Source organism: Aspergillus aculeatinus (genome assembly GCF_003184765.1).
Source record: "Aspergillus aculeatinus CBS 121060 unplaced genomic scaffold BO66scaffold_56, whole genome shotgun sequence".
In the NCBI taxonomy this organism is placed as follows: domain Eukaryota; kingdom Fungi; phylum Ascomycota; class Eurotiomycetes; order Eurotiales; family Aspergillaceae; genus Aspergillus; species Aspergillus aculeatinus.
In genome coordinates, this window is record NW_020291525.1 from 79,192 (window position 1) to 98,369 (window position 19,178).

The window sequence follows — 19,178 nt, forward strand, 5'->3', positions numbered from 1 at the left end:
TTTTTTTTTTTTTTTTTTTTTTTTCGATTTTCTGTCCTTGCCGAAAAATCCGACCGATGCAGACCCCAAAGCACTTATCGGCCTACCGGTCTTATCGTGTTGTTTATCCGACACCATCCGGACCAGCGACAGTTAAAGATTCCGAGTCGAGGCGATGGACACTACAAACAGGTGAACATTGCTTCTCGCTTCTACACCCTCGTCCTGGAACTAATGAATCAGATCGGTGTCGGCGTGCCTACGCTGCCGACGACAGAAGCTCAAATGTGGAGGTCCCGGCAAAGTCCCTTGTGCGAGGTGTAAAGCGAGCCGCGCTGAATGTGTCTTTGTGAACCCCCGGGCATCGCGTGCCTCGAGCAGGTCTAGGCACCTTGCTGAAGAGTTAGAGTGAGTTTGACACGATTGCGTTTGTCATGAACTTCTTGCTCACATCGCAGTGATAAATGGTCTGCCTTGGAACAGCGGATGAATAGCTTGGAGGAGAGACACCAGAAAGATTTGAGAGAACTACAAAACACCGTCTCTCGACTGTGCGACCGGCTGGAGCCTAGTACAAGGAGTGGGCGTGAGGTCTCATTGTCGAATGATGAGCTGCTCGCTGCGAATCGAGCCAAGGATACGACCTCATTTGACATCGTGCGATGTGGTACGGTTACTGAGGATGAGTGGGAGGAGCTTTATAATTTGTGAGTACACGGCTTCTGCCAAAATCTTCACTAATGATTCGTGTATGTATATTCTTACGTGGAACTCAGCTTTGATGAGCACTGCCGGACAGTCATCGCATTCATGGATGACCAGCTCTACTCAGCGGCGCACGTCATCCGCAAACAACCTCTGATGGCGACGGTGATCTGTGTCATTGCATCCAAGGCAGTCCGTCCCGAGAATTACGCCACCTATCTTGTCGCCGCAGATCAGATAATCAGCACCACGTTCTCTGGCGCCATAGATCTATACACTGTCCAGGCCATGATGCTTCTCGCCGCCTGGACTGGCAGGCATCGTCTATGGGGATATGTCGCTTCTATCGCCGTGGAACTAGGTTTGAATGTGGCTGCGTTAAAATTGGGGGATGGTTCTGTCGAACACACAGCAGACTTGGTCGGTTCCGCTAGAACGTGGTTCTCGTTGTGTTGCTTTGACCTAATGTAAGCCCGAAAGCCATCAGGAGCTGAGTTGTAGACTGACGGTTTCGATGAGGATCAATCTTGATCGGCCATTTGTCATTTACAATATTATGGACTACCTGCCCGTTGCTTCTCAGCTTCTAGCTTCTCCTCACTGCAGACCGGTGGACTATCGGCTTTGCGCGTATTTGCAAGGGTTTTCAATTACCGGTTCGAGGTCCCTCCCGTTACACGGCGACGACAACCAACTGACAATCTACAGCCGAAGCCAAAAGGCAAATAGCCGGCGCAGAATTGCGACTGGATCCACTCCCTGATAGTGTTGTTCAGAAATTGAGAGCCCTTGATCAGAAAATTGACCGCTGGTTCTACCATATCAACAATAGCATGGAGCCGCTCTACCAGACCTTTGCTAAGAAGCAAGACCGGAATCGCTTTATGGTTCCCTACGCTTTTTTGAAGATGTGTGTTTACTAATCCCACTGAAATGTTGCAACACCTAATGGATTTGGTCAATTTAGTTACGTGAACGGTCTTGCTTTGCACGTGAAGGAACCTCAACAGGGAAGCGCAGATACCAACAGGATGGCGTTCATTCAGAAAGCTCTGGACAGCGCATGTCTTCTGCTCCAAACTCAATTTGAGTCGAAGGAATTCCGACAAATGCTGCCGTATTCGGGAGACTATAATCTCGTGACTACGTACTATGCTATAGAGTTCATGTCCAAAGCTCTCGAGGTTGCTAGTGGAGCTGTGAATAGCGGGCTGGTGCTTTCGAGACTACGACAGGGGGTCCAGCTGCTGGAAGAGGCCGGGGCTGCGGAATCTGCTGACAAAGTTCGAAACGGGTTGCGAGTGCTGGAGCAGGTGATGCGGACTTCTTTACCCCCAGAAGGTCTCGTGGGAGAAATAGATCAAGCTGCGGGCGAGTCTCTTTTTGACATTCCAAATCTTTTGGATAAATGATACAAGAAGATGTGCGCCAGTGTGACGAAGGACGCAAACTTGACTAGAGTGCCGGTTCTGGAGAGGTTGATGGAAAGATTGTTGTACATAGTTATCCATGGTATATACATAGACGATAAAGGGTGACTCGATCACGACTACTGAAAGCGTCCAGCAGCTTGCATCGCCTTGTTGAAATCCTCCTTCATCCTCAACGCGAAATCGTCATTAAGCAAGACATCGATGCAGATCAGCGCGTTGGCCTTTCCTGCTCGCAGTGCCTCGACATGCCCGATTTCACTTTCCGCTGCTTCCCTGAACCCTGTCGAATGGGGGAGATCGGTCGCGTGGATGTTGAAGACGGATTGAATGCCAGGGCAGATGTAAGAACAGCTGCCGAAATCCCTGTCACAGGAGGTAAGTGGCAGGGCATTGAAGACGGTGATGATAAGTACTTACGAGCTCCCACCCAGATCGTGGGTTATCTTCGCCGCCGCTATGGGCAGCATCTCCTCGGGAGTTAGGCCGAGATGTTGTATCATGTACCGCCTGTACTGCTCTGCGAGCGTGTCGTTGGTCACGACGTCTTCATAAAGAGCGAACCTAATATCTCACATCAGCACATTCCGGATGATCCTGGACGAGAGTCGTACCAATCCAACTCGACCGTGCACCCAGTCGCAGCGGCCGCACCGTGAAAGATAGGCTCCACCCTCGCCCGGAGTTCCTCAATTTGCTTCACCGTCGGCGCCCGCACACTAAACATCCCCTCCGCATAGTCCGGAATCAGATTCGGCACCTTCCCCGCCTCCAGAATGCACCCCTGGATACTCTCACTCTTCTCAATGTGCTGCCTCAGCAACGCAATCCCCGTGTACGCCTGCACGATGGCGTCGCAGGCGTTCCGCCCCGTCCACGGCGCCCCCGCCGCATGCGCCGACTTGCCGTGGAACTTGGCCCGCAGCTTCCACGAGGCCTTGGTCATGCACACGGGCGTGCTGAAGTCCGGCATCCCGTGCGTCATGACACAGGCGTCGAAGCCCCGCCACGCGCCGTTCTTCGCCATGATCCACTTCCCGCCGTACGACTCCTCGGCGGGGGTGCCCATCACGACGACGGTCCCGGGCAGATTGCGGGATCTGATCACGGTCTCAACAGCCACCGCCGATGCGAGCGTGGAGGTGGCGATCAGATTATGGCCGCAGGCGTGACCTACGCCGGGGAGGGCGTCGTACTCGGCGTTGAAGCAGACGGTGCGTCCGCCCTCCTGGACGGAGAAGCGCGCCTCGAAGGCAGTCTCGATGCCATAGACGCTGCGTGTGACGGTCCACCCGCGCTGCTCGAGCCAGTCGGACAGGAGCTTGCTGGCTTTGACTTCTTGGAAAGCAGTTTCGGGGTTGTGGAAGAGCTGTTGGAGATATAGTTTGGTTATTGTCTGGTCTGAACTTCAGCGGGGTTATGTTGAGGCAACTCACCTCGAGACTCAATCTGCGCAGTTCTTCGCTCGCGTCATCGATGGCTCGCGCAGTCTCGGAGACGACATCTGCAGGTTGAAGAGGGAGAGGATCGGTTAGTTGGGTCATTTGCAGGACTTTCAGCGTGTGTTTTGTCTTCTCAAGCTGCTCATAGCGACAACGCAGGATGAACTATACGAGCAGGGAGCGATGTGAGGGGATCTCAGAGTTTATGTACTGGATGCGGTCATAGAGACACCCCCGCAAAAGCAGATAACGGTTGATAAGCGGTGTCTGTCATTGTTTCGGCTTCGGGCTCACTTTTCGGTCGGACCGATCCGCCCGATCCGACCGCCTTCACCCACTAGCCACAGTAGCAGGGCGCAGGTGTGGCTGCCTGAGAGGGGTCTAACTGGAGCCTGAGGCCACAATCTGTCTATAGCATGCATGCAACATGCATGAGACACGAGGCTGAATCCTCCCTCCTTCCCCCACCTCTCTGACTTCACCAACTTCTCTTCCCAAAAGACAGCCTCTAGGAATTGAACAGACACATCTCTGTCACCCAACTTGATCCTGCAATGACGACATGACATCCTATAATCATGACAACCACTCCAGCAGCTCTCCATCACCATGATTACACAATCGGGTGGATCTCCGCTCTGCCTTTGGAGATGGCAGCTGCGGCCGCGATGCTCGACGAGAGACACCCCGACTTGCCGACCAAACCGACCGACGACAACACCTACATACTTGGCAGAATTCATGTGCACAACGTGGTCATCGCCTGCCTTCCCTCCGGTGTGTATGGTACAACATCAGCCGCCACCATTGCGAGCCAAATCCGCTTGACATTCCCCTCGATTCGAATCGGGTTGATGGTGGGCATTGGCGGTGGAGTCCCTGGAACGGCGGAGGATGTTAGACTGGGAGATGTGGTTGTCAGCAAGCCAACAAGGGATTATGGTGGCATTGTACAATATGATTATGGAAAGTCGTTGGCCGGGGGAGCCTTTGCTCGACAAGGCGTACTCAACAAGCCCCCGCCTATCCTTCTCACCGCGATTTCTCGACTGCAAGCTGCGCACTTTACCAGACCAAGTCAAATCTCGTGGCTTGTGTCGCAAGCCGCCCGGTCCTCTTGCTTCGCATACCCTGGCGCTGACCGTGACATTCTTTTCGATTCCGAATATGATCACGTGAATCCAGAGAACAACTGTGCGGATTGTGATCTCGACAAATGCAGGAAGCGGTCAATTCGCGCTTCACAGGATCCGAAGATTCATTACGGGCTTATCGCGTCTGCGAATCAGGTCATGAAGGACGGTCGCTTGAGGGACAAGCTGGCCCGCGAACTTGGCATACTTTGCTTTGAGATGGAGGCAGCAGGCCTGATGGACAGCTTCCCGTGCCTAGTTGTTCGAGGCATTTGCGACTACTCAGACTCTCACAAGAGTAAAGAGTGGCAGGGGTATGCGGCGGCCGTCGCCGCCGCCTACACCAAGGAATTGCTGTCCATTATTCATGGAAAACAAGTCGAGGACGAACCATCAAAGCTCTCCACCGGCAACAGTAGGTTGTTCCTGGTGTGACATGGCAATCTCTTGACTGACCTGCTCTGCTAGTACCATACCTTTTTGGAGCACTCTCGCCGACCCCGCGCTCGTCTCAGAGTGTAACTTCACAGCGCAACGGTGAGATTAATTCCCACGTTCAGGCTGAGCTGCTGTTGATTGGTTGAAGCATTGGACAAACAGGAGGAGCTCCTAGAGCAGATTTCTAGCTACCAGCACGAACAGGTTCATAGAAGGCTTGCGCACAAAAGACTGACAGGTACTACTCAATGGTTCTTGGAGAGTCACGAATTCAAGGCGTGGTTAGAGAGACGCTCGAACAAGTTATGGTGCACTGGGAAAAGTAAGCATCCAAGTAGATGTGGTTGGCTGGTTACTGACTTGGCACTTTCATGCAGTTGGGTCTGGAAAGACAGTGATCGCGTTTGTACTGTACCCCTTCTTGAGAGGCCGAGCTGACACTGGAAGGCTAGTGCATCTGTGATCGAAAGTATCCGATACGAGCCCTCGGACCACCATGCTCCTACCGTCTTCTTTTATTGCGAACATGACCACAATGAGACTCTGCGGGCGTCTTCAGTCTTGTCTAGTCTGATACGGCAACTAAGTGAATTCCTTCATCGGAACGCAGGACCATGGCCAGCGCACTTGAAAAAAGAGATTGTAACGTTTTTTGGAAGGAGAAAGATAATGCCCGATTTCAACAACTTGGAGGACATTTTTATACAACTATTCGACCTAGTGCCGATGGCCACATATGTCTTGGATGGGTTCGATGCGATGGAGGAAGAACAATGCAAGCTTCTGCTTACGTTCATCCGCTCACTATTCTCTGGAGCAAGAGAGCTCAAAGGGCAACGCATTCTCCTCTTTAGCCGAGACCAAATACCAGGCTATCTCAACATCGCGACATTCATACCTGGGATCGGTCGGACCTCCACTTTCGACAACACCATGAGTGATATCCTGACCTACATTGACTATAGTATCAGTGATAAGTCCATGTACCGGAAGCTCACAGACGATCGCCTGTTATTAGAAGAAATCAAGGAAGTGCTGGTCAACGAATCATCCGGGATGTATGTCTCTGACCTCTTGATCCCAAACTTCAACCTTTATGCTTACGTGTTGATGCAAGGTTCCTCTGGGTCCATCTTCAGCTCGAGATTCTTTGGAGCACTTGTTTCACGGATGCCGAAGTCCGCTCAGCATTGCATCAATTGCCCAAGGATCTGGAGGAAACATATCGGTATTGCGCCAACAGAATAAACGCTCATGATAAACGAGCATTGAAAGTTCTGAAGTGGGTTGGCTTCGCGTCACGACCTTTGCACGTCGAAGAGTTAAGAGAGGCAGTAGCGTTTGAGAAACAAGACACAGCATTTGACAGCAACAAGCTTCCCCAGCGTGACTTCATCATCGGATCTTGCGCCAATCTTGTGGTCCTAGACCCGATAGACCTCTGCGTCCGATTCGCCCACTCTTCGATCAAACAGTATCTGGTGAAAAACGGTCTTCCCGGACCTCAAAAAGCCCTCCAAGAACAACCCTTCAATGAGAAACAGGAAGAAATGAATTGCGGAGAATTCTGCATTGCGTATCTTTGTTTTTCTAACTTCAGCCTTCAGATCGAGCACAAGTGCAATGAAACGAGAGACGCCGTGGTCCCCGACCCTGTATTATTTGCAGGCCCGGCGTTGAAGTCATCTCTGAGATACCTTTTTCGGGTACCAGATAGTCCCAAGCCCCAGAGAGTCCTACAGTTACGCAATATTCGCACATCAACTATCCCAGATCGAAGCCAGTACAAATTTCTGAATTATGCTACAGTGAACTGGGTCAGCCAGACGAGATCTCTTGCGAGGGACTCCCCAATGTGGGAGAAATTCGAGAAGCTTGCGACGTGCTTTAATGAGACCTGGAACTTTCATCCATGGACGCCCGGTGGCCGCTCCCTTCGCTCTCAGTTACATAGTCTTTTTGGATGGGCTGTGCGAGAAAACCACGAACCGCTTCTCTCCATAGCGCTGAATTGGAAGAAAGAGATATTGCAGGTGTGCAATCTTCCTTTGATAGACGAGGGTCTTCCAGCACTTCATGTAGCCTCCAAATTAGGGCATCACGACATTGTTCGAACGTTGGTCACATTCTGCGATGTTAACCTAATGGACGCAGTGGGATACGCACCTTTACATCACGCCATTGCCCGTAACGATACGGAGATGGCATCGTTACTGCTCAGCGCTACAAAAGCCAATACAGACCTAGTGTCAGTCAAATGTGGGACACCACTTAGTTTAGCGGTGCAACTGGGATTTTATGAGATGGCGGAACTCCTGATCCAACATGAAGCTGCTGTACAGGAGCCTCTTTGGTCGGCAATAGTGCACGGGAATGAAGAAATGATCAAGCTTCTGGTCAAACATGGGGCAGACCTGGGCTACAAAGGTGGAAACGGCCAGTCTTTGCTTGATTTAGCGGCTCGGTCCAAGCACAGAAACATGCCGAAATTCCTGCGCGGACTGACGGAACAAAAGCTTCTTCTCCTTGGTAAGTGTACTTTCTCCTCTCCAGGGCTCTGCTGCTCACAACTTGCGTAGGTGCTGCGGAGTCCGGCAAGTCAACAATCATCAAGCAGATGAAGGTTCTGTACATGCAAGGATACACACCGGAGGAATTGAGTCGGTACAGAACGACGATCTACAAAAATGTCCTGGAATGCGCCGATGCGCTATTTACGGCAATGAATGAGCTGGGAATCCATCCGCATAGTGAAGAGGCCCGATCGTACCGTTTACCAATGTCGGAGACGGGTCTGCTGCCGGATCAAACTCTCAGGCACGATGCCTGTAAACTGATATCCGCACTGTGGCATGACCCCGCTATTCCTCTGCTTATGGAGCAACGAACGAAGTTTTATTTGATGGACTCAGCACCTTAGTAGGATCCCGAATGATTGATACCAGGCCAATGGGTACTGACTTGCACCTAGTTTTCTCGATAACATAGAACGAATAGCCGCACAAGGTTATCAACCCACGGAAGCGGATGTACTGCGCGCGCGCACGAAGACCACGGGGATATACGAAACCCGTGTCTCCATCGGTTATACCAACCTCCAGTACGCGCTCCTCCCAAGCACTGACACTTATCCAGTGACTAAATCCCATCTAGTGTATTCGATGTTGGAGGCGTACGAAGCGAACGCAAGAAGTGGGTCCATTGTTTCGAGAACGTCGCAGCTATAGCGTTCTGTGTTGGGCTGAGCGAGTACGATCAGGTCCTGCTGGAGGACCCTAGCCAGGTACGGTCCTCGATGTTATTGCAGACTGTGGCAAGACTAATCTTCTGATTTAGAATCGCATGGAAGAAAGCCTACTATTGTTCGACTCAGTCGTAAATTCGCGATGGTTTCTGAAAACGAGCATGATCCTTTTCTTGAACAAGGTCGACCTCTTCAAAGAAAAGCTATCGCATTCGCCGCTTGAGAAAACCTTCCCGGACTACAAAGGCGGCGCTGACATCAATAAGGCGGCAAAGTTCATCTTGTGGAAATTCAATCAGGTCAACCGCGCCAACCTGAACCTCTACCCGCATCTGATCCAGGCGACGGATACTAGTAATATCAAACTTGTGCTCAAGTCGGTCGAGGAGACGATTTCACGGATAATCTTGAAAGATAGCGGGTTGATATAAGCATGTTGATCGGTTGCGGTTCTGCTTGGTATGCGAAAGGGTTTGCTCACTATCCAGACAGCATCGAGCTCCCCACTTCGACCCCTGCTTTCTGATGGTTGTTCTTAGTGGGTGTGCTGTAGCGGCGATTGAATAGACAGTGGTCGAGCAAGGGAGCTTTCTTCTGCTGGCTCCGGGCTAACTTGTTCGCAGCGCCCAGCCTCGACGAATCATGCGTCCTTTGCGGAGATAGGAAAGCAAGGACACGGTCACTAGAGGGAAGATCAACCTCGGAAAATAGGAAGTAGTCGTTGGAAACTGTTTTCTACATGACTCTGGATCTGTGACGATGAAAGAAGAGGAACACAGCGGTCCGACCTCGCCATAGGGACGGAAGCAGGCTCTTCACCCCCGCAGCAGCGGAGCCGACGAGCTCGAGCTACTTTGCATTGGCACAGCTGCAGGTCAGAGTTCAGCCACGAAGCTTGGGGATAAAGACTCATCCGACGCAACATGCGGAAGTGCGGGGTTGAAGAGGAGAAAGCGGGGGTGTTTTGATCGATACAATGCTTCACCGCTGTCACATGACAAGTACGCTCCTTCGGAGCTGCTGAGAAGCTACTAACTACCGGACTCTTCTAGCTTGATTACTGACCGGCCCTGGAGCGTGCAGTGAGCATAAAGGTGCGTGTTCTGAGCCACACTCTAAAGGCTTTTCCTAAGCTCTTACTTCTACACTATTACACTCCCCTATTTGTCATATCCCGCCACTAACGGCATGTCATGTCTACTAGGTACATTGTCTTTCACAGTTATTGTCTTTTTATCTATGCTACGCTTGTATCATAGCTTTGAATTGTGCATGATTGAGCATAACAGCAGCGGTCTTAAACTATTCAAGACATTATTCCATACTTTTTTATGCCGGTGGATTCAAGCTTGGCATACAGCTCGCAGTGTTTAAAAGATATAAATTTCTCTTCTCAGTCACCCCTGTCGAGCTCTGCGACGAAGAGAATTTGTCGGTAGGTACTTAATAATTACTACCTTTGCTTCTGAATCATTCTGAAAATTTCTCAGACAAAGAGACTATGTCTGTTTGTAAACTGGAGTTGTTATACTACCTTTCTTGCCAGCAGCTCTTTAACGCCCATGTCAAAGTTTCTGGTACAAAGACTTCGTGCGAAGCTTTGTCTCACCCAATGCATTTTTTTCACCATGCTGTACCGATATAAAGTACTCTGACAACTACTTTTGTTGTTGGAACAAGACGTATGATAAGATCTTTATTCGAAGTGCTGATTAGCGAGAAATAATCCGGAATGTATCTCCTAGAATATGCAGCAACTGCATCGTACAGACTTCCTCTTTCCCACCACCGTGAAGATATAAAATCCCACTCAAATCCTCACATCCAGCTCCTCTCTCCCGAAAGTCACCAACATCAACCAGCCCAGGTTTTCCAAGACCTATTTCCAACTGACCAAGCACATTACAGCCATCTCACCGAGCTGACCAATCCAGGATTCCCTGCAGAATGGCCACCGAAGCTCCCACCGAGGGTCTCTTCGAGCGGTGCTCCTACACCGTCACGACGGACCTGTACCCCGACGACGAGGGCGTGGGCACGGCGATCGAGACGTTGCGCCTGTATGGCGAAGATCTCGAGGCCGCGGGCCCCTGGCCCAAGCTCGCCGCACGTCTGCTGCGCGAGCGCTGGGGCCGATACCCGCTCGTCGAGGGCAAGGCGCGCCGCCGCGCCGCGGTCGTCATCTGCCGCGACCGCGTGCGCATGTTCGTCGATGACCGCCCCGCCCGTCTGGCGCGGATCTTCGTCTTCCGGGATGAGATAGAGTGGCATGCGGACGGGTGGTACGAGCCCGTGTTGGAGGCCTTGACGGGCGCCCTCGCGGATCCGCGGAGGCCGTCGTCGCAGCTGCGCCGCGTAAGTTCGACGTTGGGGCCGCAGTAGGCGTGTTGGGGCTGGGTGCCTCTGGGTGGAGATGATTTTCTTTGGACGTAGCCAAGACTGCGAATATAATTCAAATATTCAAAAAGTTGAGTGAATAAGATAAGAGCGTAGAGTGCCATGGGCCTGGATATCGGGCGATTGTTGTAAGCTTTGGGTTGATATGACCCCCTTGTGTAGTATATGCCTCCGTGCTTTTGATTGCGTCTGAGATCTAGCGATAGTGGATTTTGAACAAGGCAAGTATGGAAGGACCACTGAAATGTTGATTTTCTTGTAGTCAAGATTTATCAAGAGATCGTGTAGTTCTGCTGTATCGAATTAGACAGTATAGGGTTCGTGGCACTGTCCCAATTGCCGACTTTGCTACTTCTCCAACATGCATACTTAGACTAGCTCGAAAGATATCACCGGGCACATGCTCTTCCTATAGACTGGACTTGTTGAGTTCATGCATGGCTTAATGACTTGCTGCTAGCCAAGCGAAGGGTCGATCTATCATGACCGGGTAGGAGCATAAGAGTGCGTGCTCATTAAGTGAATGGTGAGTGTGCATTGTGTACGCAGAGCTGTGCAAGTCCTCTACAGCACAATATCGCCGTAGTGTAACTTATCAGTCTCAGACATAAGCTCTTATAGGTGAAGAGAATTACTCCTAGTGCCAGTGTGCAATAAGTTACAAGCCTCACACACCACACACTGCATCTTGGTAGTCCTTGTAATTTTACTCTGTTGTCAACGTCATTATCCCGACCTCCGACCTCCGATGTCCGACTCGCCGCCGCCCCGTTTCCCACAATCTCAAATCCGTGCTATGGACGGATTTCAGCAAGAACATTTGTTTCCCCACAACAATCGCGCTGGGAATCCTACAAACTGGCTGAAACCGTAATACGTAACCTGTGGTGGATTGCGAACTCCCTGAATCTGGAGACCCCGCGCTTCTCCACACATCACCCCGGACTGATGAGGGTTTTGTGGGGATGACAGAGGGTGAAGCTTTCGCAAGCTGAGGCTAGACAGCTTGGACAGAGCCACTCTGCTGGGGTATGATCTGCTCAGCACAACCTCGGCGCAATTTCTCTCTCGCCCTCTGGCCAAGGCTTCCGGAAATGCACAGTTTTCGCCCAGAGTTTCAGGAATAGTACCTCACTCCATTCGCGAGTGACGTTGGAGAATTTTTCTAAACCAGCCGGCTCAACCGTTGATATCAAAGTCAAATCTTTCTGAGCCGAGGGACACTGTGGACTTGACCGTCGGAGAAGAGGCGATGACTTCCCGACAAGGACTAGTTCTACCCACGATCTGTGGGAATGGAGAGAAATGAAGAACCAGTTTGTGGGGCATCATGCAGCTTTCTGTCGGAGTTGCGAAGCTAGACTGACGATCGCACCTTTCTCATCAAGCTTCGGTCCAAGGGAAATGAGCATTGGCAGAAAAAAGGAGCCCGAAAATGATATAAAACGGTTTGTCCCATCTGTCAGGGCTGTTCATTCTGTCGCCAGCATCCTTGTCTCTCTACTCACTTCTTCTTCTCATTCCTCACACCCTCCATACAGAGATGCGTCCATCTGTCTGGGTCCCCTTGACGGGGCTAGCAGCACTCGGCCATGGAGCCAGCTTAAGCGACATCTGCACCACCAGCTACGCCACCACTGCGTTCCCGGCCACCGACCTCATCCCCGGCATCACCCTCGACCCCTCGTCCATCACCACCGCGCTCGTCACCAACAGCTCCGTCACGAGTGACTTCTTCCCCTCCTCCGTGATTGACTACTGCAATGTCACCTTCGCGTACTCGCACAATGGCCGCGACGACCAGGTCTATCTCCAGATCTGGCTGCCTGACCCCTCCATCTTCCAGAACCGGTGGTTGTCCACAGGCGGTGGTGGCTACGCGATCAACTCCGGATCCAACTCGCTTCCTGGAGGCATCATCTACGGCGCCGCGTCGGGTCTCACCGACGGCGGCTTCGGATCCTTCGATACCAACGCCGATGCCGCGATGCTGCTGGCCAATTACACCCTCGACTACGAGACCCTCTACATGTTCGCCTACAAGGCGCACTGGGAACTCACCAAGATCGGCAAGGCGTTCACCAGGAATGTCTACAATGTGACCGACGACGAGAAGCTGTACGCCTACTACCAGGGTTGCTCCGAGGGCGGTCGCGAGGGCTGGAGCCAGGTCCAGCGGTATGGCGACGAGTGGGATGGAGCTGCTATCGGCGCCCCAGGTAGGTCACTCCCCACTCCCTAACATCCCTTCCCGAGTCCAGGACTTGCTAACCCTCACCCAGCCTTCCGGTGGAGCTTCCAACAGACGCAGCACCTGTGGAGCAACGTCGTCGAGCAGACCCTGGACTACTACCCGCCGCCGTGCGAGCTGGAGAAGATCGTCAACGCGACCATCACGGCGTGCGACCCGCTCGACGGCAAGACGGACGGGGTGGTGGCGCGCTCCGACCTGTGCGCGCTGCACTTCAACATCAGCAGCCTGATCGGCGAGGCGTACTCGTGCGCCGCGACGGCGGGCAGCCGGTTCTCGAGCGCGACGCCGGCACAGAACGGCACGGTGTCGGCACAGGGCATCCAGGTGGCGCAGACGATCCTAGACGGGGCGCACGACTCGGCGGGCAAGCGGGTGTACTTCTCGTACCAGCCGGCGGCGGCGTTCGACGACGCGGCGACGCAGTACAACAGCACGACGGGCGAGTGGGGGCTGGAGATCGACCAGCTGGGCGGCGAGCACATCGGGCTGCTGGTGTACGAGAACGGCACGACGCTCGACAGCCTGGCCGGCGTCACCTACGACACCCTCAAGGAGTGGATGATCTCCGGCCTCCTGCAGTACTACAGCACGCTGCAGACCACCTGGCCCGACCTGACCCCCTTCCACACCGCCGGCGGCAAGGTCATCCACTTCCACGGCGAGGCCGACGCCTCCATCCCCACCGCCTCCTCCGTCCGCTACTGGGAGTCCGTCCGCAGCGTCATGTACCCTGCCCTCTCCTACAACGCCAGCGCCGCCGCCCTGAACGACTGGTACCGCCTCTTCCTTGTGCCCGGCGCCGCACACTGCGCCACCAACGACGCCATGCCCAACGGGCCCTTCCCGAACAAGAACCTCGAGGTCTTGATCGACTGGGTCGAGAACGGCGTCGTGCCCGTCACCCTGAACGGCACCGTGCTGCAGGGCGAGAACGAGGGCCAGGAGCAGCCGATCTGCGCGTGGCCGCTGCGGCCCCTCTGGAACGGGGACGAGTTGGAGTGTGTCTATGACCAGGCCTCCATCGATACCTGGCATTATGATCTGAATGCGGTGCCGGTGCCGGTTTACTAAGGGAGCACTCCTTGGTATGGCACGCGTGTGTTGGAGCGAATGTGTGTATATAGTGATTAGGCTTGTGAGTGTGGAGAGGAGAGAGTCCTTAAGCTTCTAACCGTCCTGAATTTATTAATTTCGTGAAATTTCTCTCCCGTAGTTGGCAGTCGCGAGGACTGACTCATGGCATCCAGCGAATTGCCACAAAGTTGTTCAGCATAACAAAAAGGATTTGTTACGCTGATTGTCCTCAGGTCTACCGTCCATCGCGCTAGGGATATGTAAGTACCTGCTACTCCCCAGCAGTTCAACAATAATAGATACACGGAGCTCTATTGGCTCCTCCTCGATACATCTATTCAATTACAGACTACTTGCTCCAACAGTCACAGAATTCGCGCGATACGACTAATAACAACGCATTCGTATGTCCTGATCTAGCGTCCACACCTTTCCCCTGCGCTGGCGCCAAGCGTCAGGATTTCATAGTGTACCAGTGCTATGCCCAAAGATTACGCATGATCTTGGAATCATAATAACGGTTGGTATTGTTCCACATCCAAAACCATTGTGTGGAGGACACAAAGCCATTATCCTGCAGAACAAGCGACATGCGCACGGCAAGCAGACAGACAGACGGAAGCTGAATGTTTTACCCAATGGAGTAACCCCACCAGTCCCGAAGTTTAGCCTGCCAATTGCATCGCGTGGGTGCAAAACATTATGCGCATACTCATATTAGTGATGTCAGTAATGCAGCACACAGCGGGCGATGTTACCCGATAGAACAGAGAAGGATGGCTCCACCCCCATCGACAACCACCGCATAATTGGATCCTAGGGACTCCCACCCCATACACCCCAAACAGAGAGTCGATTATCAGGGCAGAGGGATCTCCTGCGTGCGGGAGATCGGGCCGAGCGGCCGATTTCATTCCTTACTGCGTGTATACAAAAGGAAGAGAAAAGCCCTGGACCAGTCACTGCAGCATATACCGGTGTGTCTGTGCGAGCTCGGGACATTGCACAGCACTCCAACCTACACCATTTACTACACTACATCACACCTTCCAATATCCTCCAACCGAAGCAAGACAGCCACCGCCAAGATGTCCTCACCTTCCGAGATCGACTACGCGTGGACCCCCACCACCACAACCCGGTGGGAGCGGCCCCTCGACGAAGCCGAGCAGTTCTACACCTCCCTCGCCAAAGCCCACGAGGCCACCGGCCGCGTCTTCTTCGCCATGACCGGCGCGATCACCTGCTCCCTCCCCATCCACGGGACGGACCGCGCTGCCTCGGAGCGCAGAATGGGGGACGCCCTGCGCCGGGCGTGGCTGCAGCTGCGCTACGACCATCCGACCATCGCCGCGCGCGTGGAGTACGCTCTACACCAGGGGCGGTGTAAGAAGGTGTACGAGACGTTCTCGGACGCGTACACGCCGGCGGACTGGCTGGACGAGACGTTCCGGGTCGTCGACGCGGGCGTCACGGGGCAGGAGTGGTGTAACTCGGACCCGCCGGTGCCGGACCTGCCGACGCTGTTTCTGGTTAAGGAGGGGTCGGGCCCGCACGAGTCGGAAGGACGCGTGCGCGCGACCGTGGTGCTCAGGGCGCGACATGATATCGTCGATGGGGTGGGGACGCTGATGCTGTTCGAGAATCTGTTCCGGCATGCCGCGCGGGCGTATGAGACCGGGCCCTCCGGGTATACACCACCGACGTTTGGCGGGGAGTGGGTGAACCTGAGTCCACCGCTTCGAGTGGCGGCGGGAATCCCGGCGCGATTGAGCTCGGAGCAGGAAGCGCGCATGCGGCAGATTTTGGAGTCCAATGCAGCCATCAAGAAAGAAGCGGTGGAGATTGCTAGTGTGCCGTTTGATGGGGAGGCAAGCCTGCCGGGGAGGCATCAGAGGGTGGCGATTACCCTGTCCGCGGAGACGACCGCGCGGGTGCTGGCGGCGTGCAAGGCGGCAGCGCTTAGCATCACGCACGCCTATCACGCTGCCATCGCGCTCGGTGTGCGGGACCTCCAGGAGCGGCAGCCCGCGGCGCGAGTGGTTCGGTATCTAAATTACAGTCTTATTAATGAGCGCGGCCACTGCGCGGCGCCGTACAGTACCGTCGCGCATCCGGCCGCAGTGTACCACTCGGTCTCGGGGCGCGGGCTGGCGGTCGACCTGACTGTTCCTGCGTCGTCGGACTCGGTGGATCCGGTCTCTGAAGAGACGAGGAGAACGGAGTTCATGGACACCGCGGGGATGATCCGGGATTTCTACCTCGACATTCGTGATGATGCAGAGCATGTCAATCTTGTCCCCTCGTACTGGGCGATGTCGACGATCCCTTATCCGGCCGATGGGAAGACTCCGCCGGTCCCGCCGCGGAATGAGACGCCGTCTGTGTCGATCTCCAGCATGGGGGTTCTGGACCGAGTGATCAGGCCGAATCAAGGAATCTTCGAGCTGGACGATCCTTGGGTGACGGGCGAGGAGTTGGGGACCGGCCTTGGGCTGTTTCTCGGAACATGGAAGGGGAAATTAACGCTGAGCGGAGCGTATAATGACGCATACCATAATAAAGAGGAAGTGTTGGGGTTCCTGCGGCGCTGTAACCAGAGCACGCTTCAAGGTCTGGGGATTGAGCAATAGGATTGAGTGCGTCGGAGGTTACAGGTAGTCTGTACACTTCAAGGAACGCCATGAATGCTAGTGCGATGGCTGAATAACGATGAAACATTTGAGGGCGCACAGGTCGCATATCCGAGTACCGGGAGCTTTCTTTTAGAGTTCGCGAGTTGGGCTCGAACCGTGTCAATCTGACAATATACAAGCTTATGATTCATTCTCTGGTCACGCTGGTTGACGAAGGGTGATACTTTCTTCGGTATGATTGTGTAGAGAGATAGTAAAAGTATAGGAAATGCTTAGTACGCTGGCGCAACGAGGTCAACTTACACAACTTGTTGACAAGTCGGTAACGCTTCGGTAGGCCAGCTTGCGGACACTTCCGCGGATGTCTAAAAGTTCACGTCGCGTTTTCAATCACGTGTACATACTGTCTTCGGGTATTTATTGCTGAATTAATTGCATGTCTACAGGATCGGTGACGGCAGTGTAATCCGCGCCGTAATTCTGAAACGCCACTGCGCAGGACGACACAGCTAGCCTTCGTTGCCACGGAGTGAGACTCTCTAGTATAATACGCCGACTTTTGGCAATTTGGTTATCCAAGCGTCACATAATGAGTATCCGAGAGACATCCGGCAAAGTCTCCGTCCACTTCTTCGACGTCGATTTCCAAATGGCAGGCAATGCATCAATAGCCTTGGTGATATTGGCGAAGAGCGTGTTCGAGTGAATGGCTCCCATGTAATAAGTGAAGAACGCGCGATGTTCTGGCTCCGTACTGTCTGCCGCCGCGATAAAGCATGGCCACACGAACCCATGGGCTCCCGGATCCGTCGGATGCGCCTGAGCGATTAGCCGGCGCAGCTCTTCCCGCAGATGCCATGAGCTTTCGTTCGATGTCATCCGCATTAGGTAGATCTGGGCGCCAATGGTGAATGATCGCCTGGCCAGCCAGAGTGTTCTATTGTGTTGAGCGTCTGCACGAACGCTGGACGGTAACCAGACCCCGGAGTCCACGGGATGGCTTAAGGTCTTAAGACCCTCATCCTTGTTGAGTAGAGACCCACCCAGAAATGAGAACATGTCGGTCTGTCGTAGAAGGAACTCGTGCAGTTGAGGGTGCCCTGATGACTTGACGTTCTTGGCCATGGTGAACAGCGTCTGGAGCAGGAACTTGTACTCCGGGCTGCCAGTCACCGTCTCCCCGACGAGGAGTACGAGCAACGTTGCCCATGTAGCCGGGTTGAACACCTGATCGGGCGACCCGATGTTGGAGGCCCGTAACAAGCGGGATATAATGACGGAGCGATCGGCTTCTGCTGCCGCATGTAATGCTGGTTGCCTGAGGCCAACGTGCTGAGCAGCCACCACGGCAACAGCGCGCTGCAGCACCTCATCCTGACAAGCCATCGGAAGGATGAAATCGCGATAGCCATTGGAGATATCCAGCAAAACCATGACCGGGGCGATGTTATTGGCAAAATAGTGGAATAGTCCACGGGTTTGTGAGCTCAAAGGAGCGATCCAAGGCTGGATTGCCTGGTTCATCCTTCTGGTTAAGATTGCGGTTTTGTCGGCATTGTCATTCTCAACATTCTCTTCGGGCGATACCACGGTCGCGGAATCCTGCGCGAAGTTTGTCTTGTCTATACCAAATGTAGTCGAGGTCGACGTCGTAGGAAGGGCAACTACAGGCTCGCTGCGTGGCAAAAGACGGTTTTCAAGTGACATCGGAGAGAACCGTTCGACGGCATCGTGTTGTCCATCGACTGGCGCATTCGAGACTGGCTTCGAAGCACGACTCTTGCTAACCCTTTTCTTCCTCTCATGAGACCATCGAATCTGCGAGACGATAGGAACGCATTGTTTGTGAACAGAGACCGGGTCGACATTGAGGACGGGGATAGGGCTGCCTTTCAACTTCCCACGCGTCGCGACTCCATTGCCGAATCGAAAGCGACCGAGGCCACTGCACTCAATCCCCTTTTTCAGGCATTTTTGACAGGTAGGTTCGGCCCTATCGCAGACAATCCGTCGCTTGGTACATTGAAAGCATCCTGACAAGGGGAGACAGAGACAGTTAGCTCGAGATTTGCCTGGGGTGTTTCTGCGAGGGCGCAATCGCACGTACCACGCGATTTAGCACTTTGGTCGGTGTCGGTCCCGGTCATCTAAACAAATGGACTGGCGACCGATGAACCAAATTCATGTGTTCATGTAGGGACCTTAGGCTGGATGTGGCAAGCGCATGAGAGTGATTGGTGGAATGATTAGATTATCGATATCTTCTCGACGAGCAGCAGCAGAAGCAGCAGCAGCAGCAGAGTAGGAAATGGAGATGAAGATAAGAGCAAGAAGCACAATCGTGCAGATTACGGGATTCCCCGTTCCGGAACGGAATAGCCTCCATCCGAACAATGACTAATCTGCTAGTCACACTGCTGCCTTGCTTGTGCAGTAAACATTCAAA

At 53.5% G+C, this 19,178-nt stretch overlaps 7 protein-coding genes across 7 annotated transcripts; 5 read left to right on the forward strand and 2 right to left on the reverse strand.

Moving 5' to 3' along the window:
* Positions 1-465: 465 nt before the first annotated feature.
* BO66DRAFT_460822 (fungal specific transcription factor domain-containing protein) lies at positions 466-2,480 on the forward strand (the record flags this gene model as incomplete). The annotated part of the gene is made up of 5 exons (XM_025652315.1): positions 466-686; positions 756-1,151; positions 1,204-1,340; positions 1,393-1,594; positions 1,652-2,480. The coding sequence occupies 5 exons, from the start codon at positions 466-468 to the stop codon at positions 2,094-2,096; spliced, it is 1,401 nt and encodes a 466-aa protein (XP_025499708.1). The 3' UTR covers positions 2,097-2,480.
* Positions 2,234-3,658, reverse strand: BO66DRAFT_332753 (M20 family metallopeptidase; the record flags this gene model as incomplete). The annotated part of the gene is made up of 4 exons (XM_025644149.1): positions 2,234-2,480; positions 2,535-2,678; positions 2,729-3,483; positions 3,551-3,658. The coding sequence occupies 4 exons, from the start codon at positions 3,656-3,658 to the stop codon at positions 2,234-2,236; spliced, it is 1,254 nt and encodes a 417-aa protein (XP_025499709.1).
* A 476-nt stretch (positions 3,659-4,134) lies between these two features.
* BO66DRAFT_414744 (uncharacterized protein) lies at positions 4,135-8,047 on the forward strand (the record flags this gene model as incomplete). The annotated part of the gene is made up of 8 exons (XM_025649491.1): positions 4,135-5,108; positions 5,158-5,197; positions 5,290-5,449; positions 5,505-5,529; positions 5,580-6,185; positions 6,245-7,188; positions 7,222-7,480; positions 7,681-8,047. The coding sequence occupies 8 exons, from the start codon at positions 4,135-4,137 to the stop codon at positions 8,045-8,047; spliced, it is 3,375 nt and encodes a 1,124-aa protein (XP_025499710.1).
* Positions 8,048-10,318: 2,271 nt separating this feature from the next.
* Positions 10,319-10,961, forward strand: BO66DRAFT_405129 (uncharacterized protein; the record flags this gene model as incomplete). Its single annotated transcript, XM_025648963.1, has 3 exons — positions 10,319-10,726; positions 10,865-10,896; positions 10,931-10,961. The coding sequence occupies 3 exons, from the start codon at positions 10,319-10,321 to the stop codon at positions 10,959-10,961; spliced, it is 471 nt and encodes a 156-aa protein (XP_025499711.1).
* Positions 10,962-12,311: 1,350 nt separating this feature from the next.
* On the forward strand, positions 12,312-14,093 carry BO66DRAFT_382480 (tannase and feruloyl esterase family protein; the record flags this gene model as incomplete). The annotated part of the gene is made up of 2 exons (XM_025646012.1): positions 12,312-12,987; positions 13,051-14,093. 2 exons carry the CDS (start codon positions 12,312-12,314, stop codon positions 14,091-14,093), a joined length of 1,719 nt encoding a protein of 572 aa, XP_025499712.1.
* Positions 14,094-15,026: 933 nt separating this feature from the next.
* On the forward strand, positions 15,027-16,822 carry BO66DRAFT_382485 (uncharacterized protein). Its single transcript, XM_025646013.1, has one exon. The coding sequence runs from the start codon at positions 15,185-15,187 to the stop codon at positions 16,727-16,729; it is 1,545 nt and encodes a 514-aa protein (XP_025499713.1). The 5' UTR covers positions 15,027-15,184; the 3' UTR covers positions 16,730-16,822.
* A 284-nt stretch (positions 16,823-17,106) lies between these two features.
* BO66DRAFT_431656 (Zn(II)2Cys6 transcription factor) lies at positions 17,107-19,023 on the reverse strand. The gene is made up of 2 exons (XM_025650600.1): positions 18,840-19,023; positions 17,107-18,765 (listed from the first exon to the last, which is right to left on the reverse strand). Exons 1-2 carry the CDS (start codon positions 18,877-18,879, stop codon positions 17,315-17,317), a joined length of 1,491 nt encoding a protein of 496 aa, XP_025499714.1. The 5' UTR covers positions 18,880-19,023; the 3' UTR covers positions 17,107-17,314.
* Between the last annotated feature and the right edge of the window lie 155 nt (positions 19,024-19,178).

Bases quoted from the DNA above. Each gene is read 5' to 3' on its own strand.
- BO66DRAFT_382485 (XM_025646013.1), top strand. From the start codon at position 15,185: ATGTCCTCACCTTCCGAGATCGACTACGCGTGGACCCCCACCACCACA.
- BO66DRAFT_431656 (XM_025650600.1), bottom strand. From the start codon at position 18,879: ATGACCGGGACCGACACCGACCAAAGTGCTAAATCGCGTG. The intron at 18,766-18,839 runs GTACGTGCGATT...TCCCCTTGTCAG, and splicing joins CCAAAGTGCTAAATCGCGTG to GATGCTTTCAATGTACCAAG.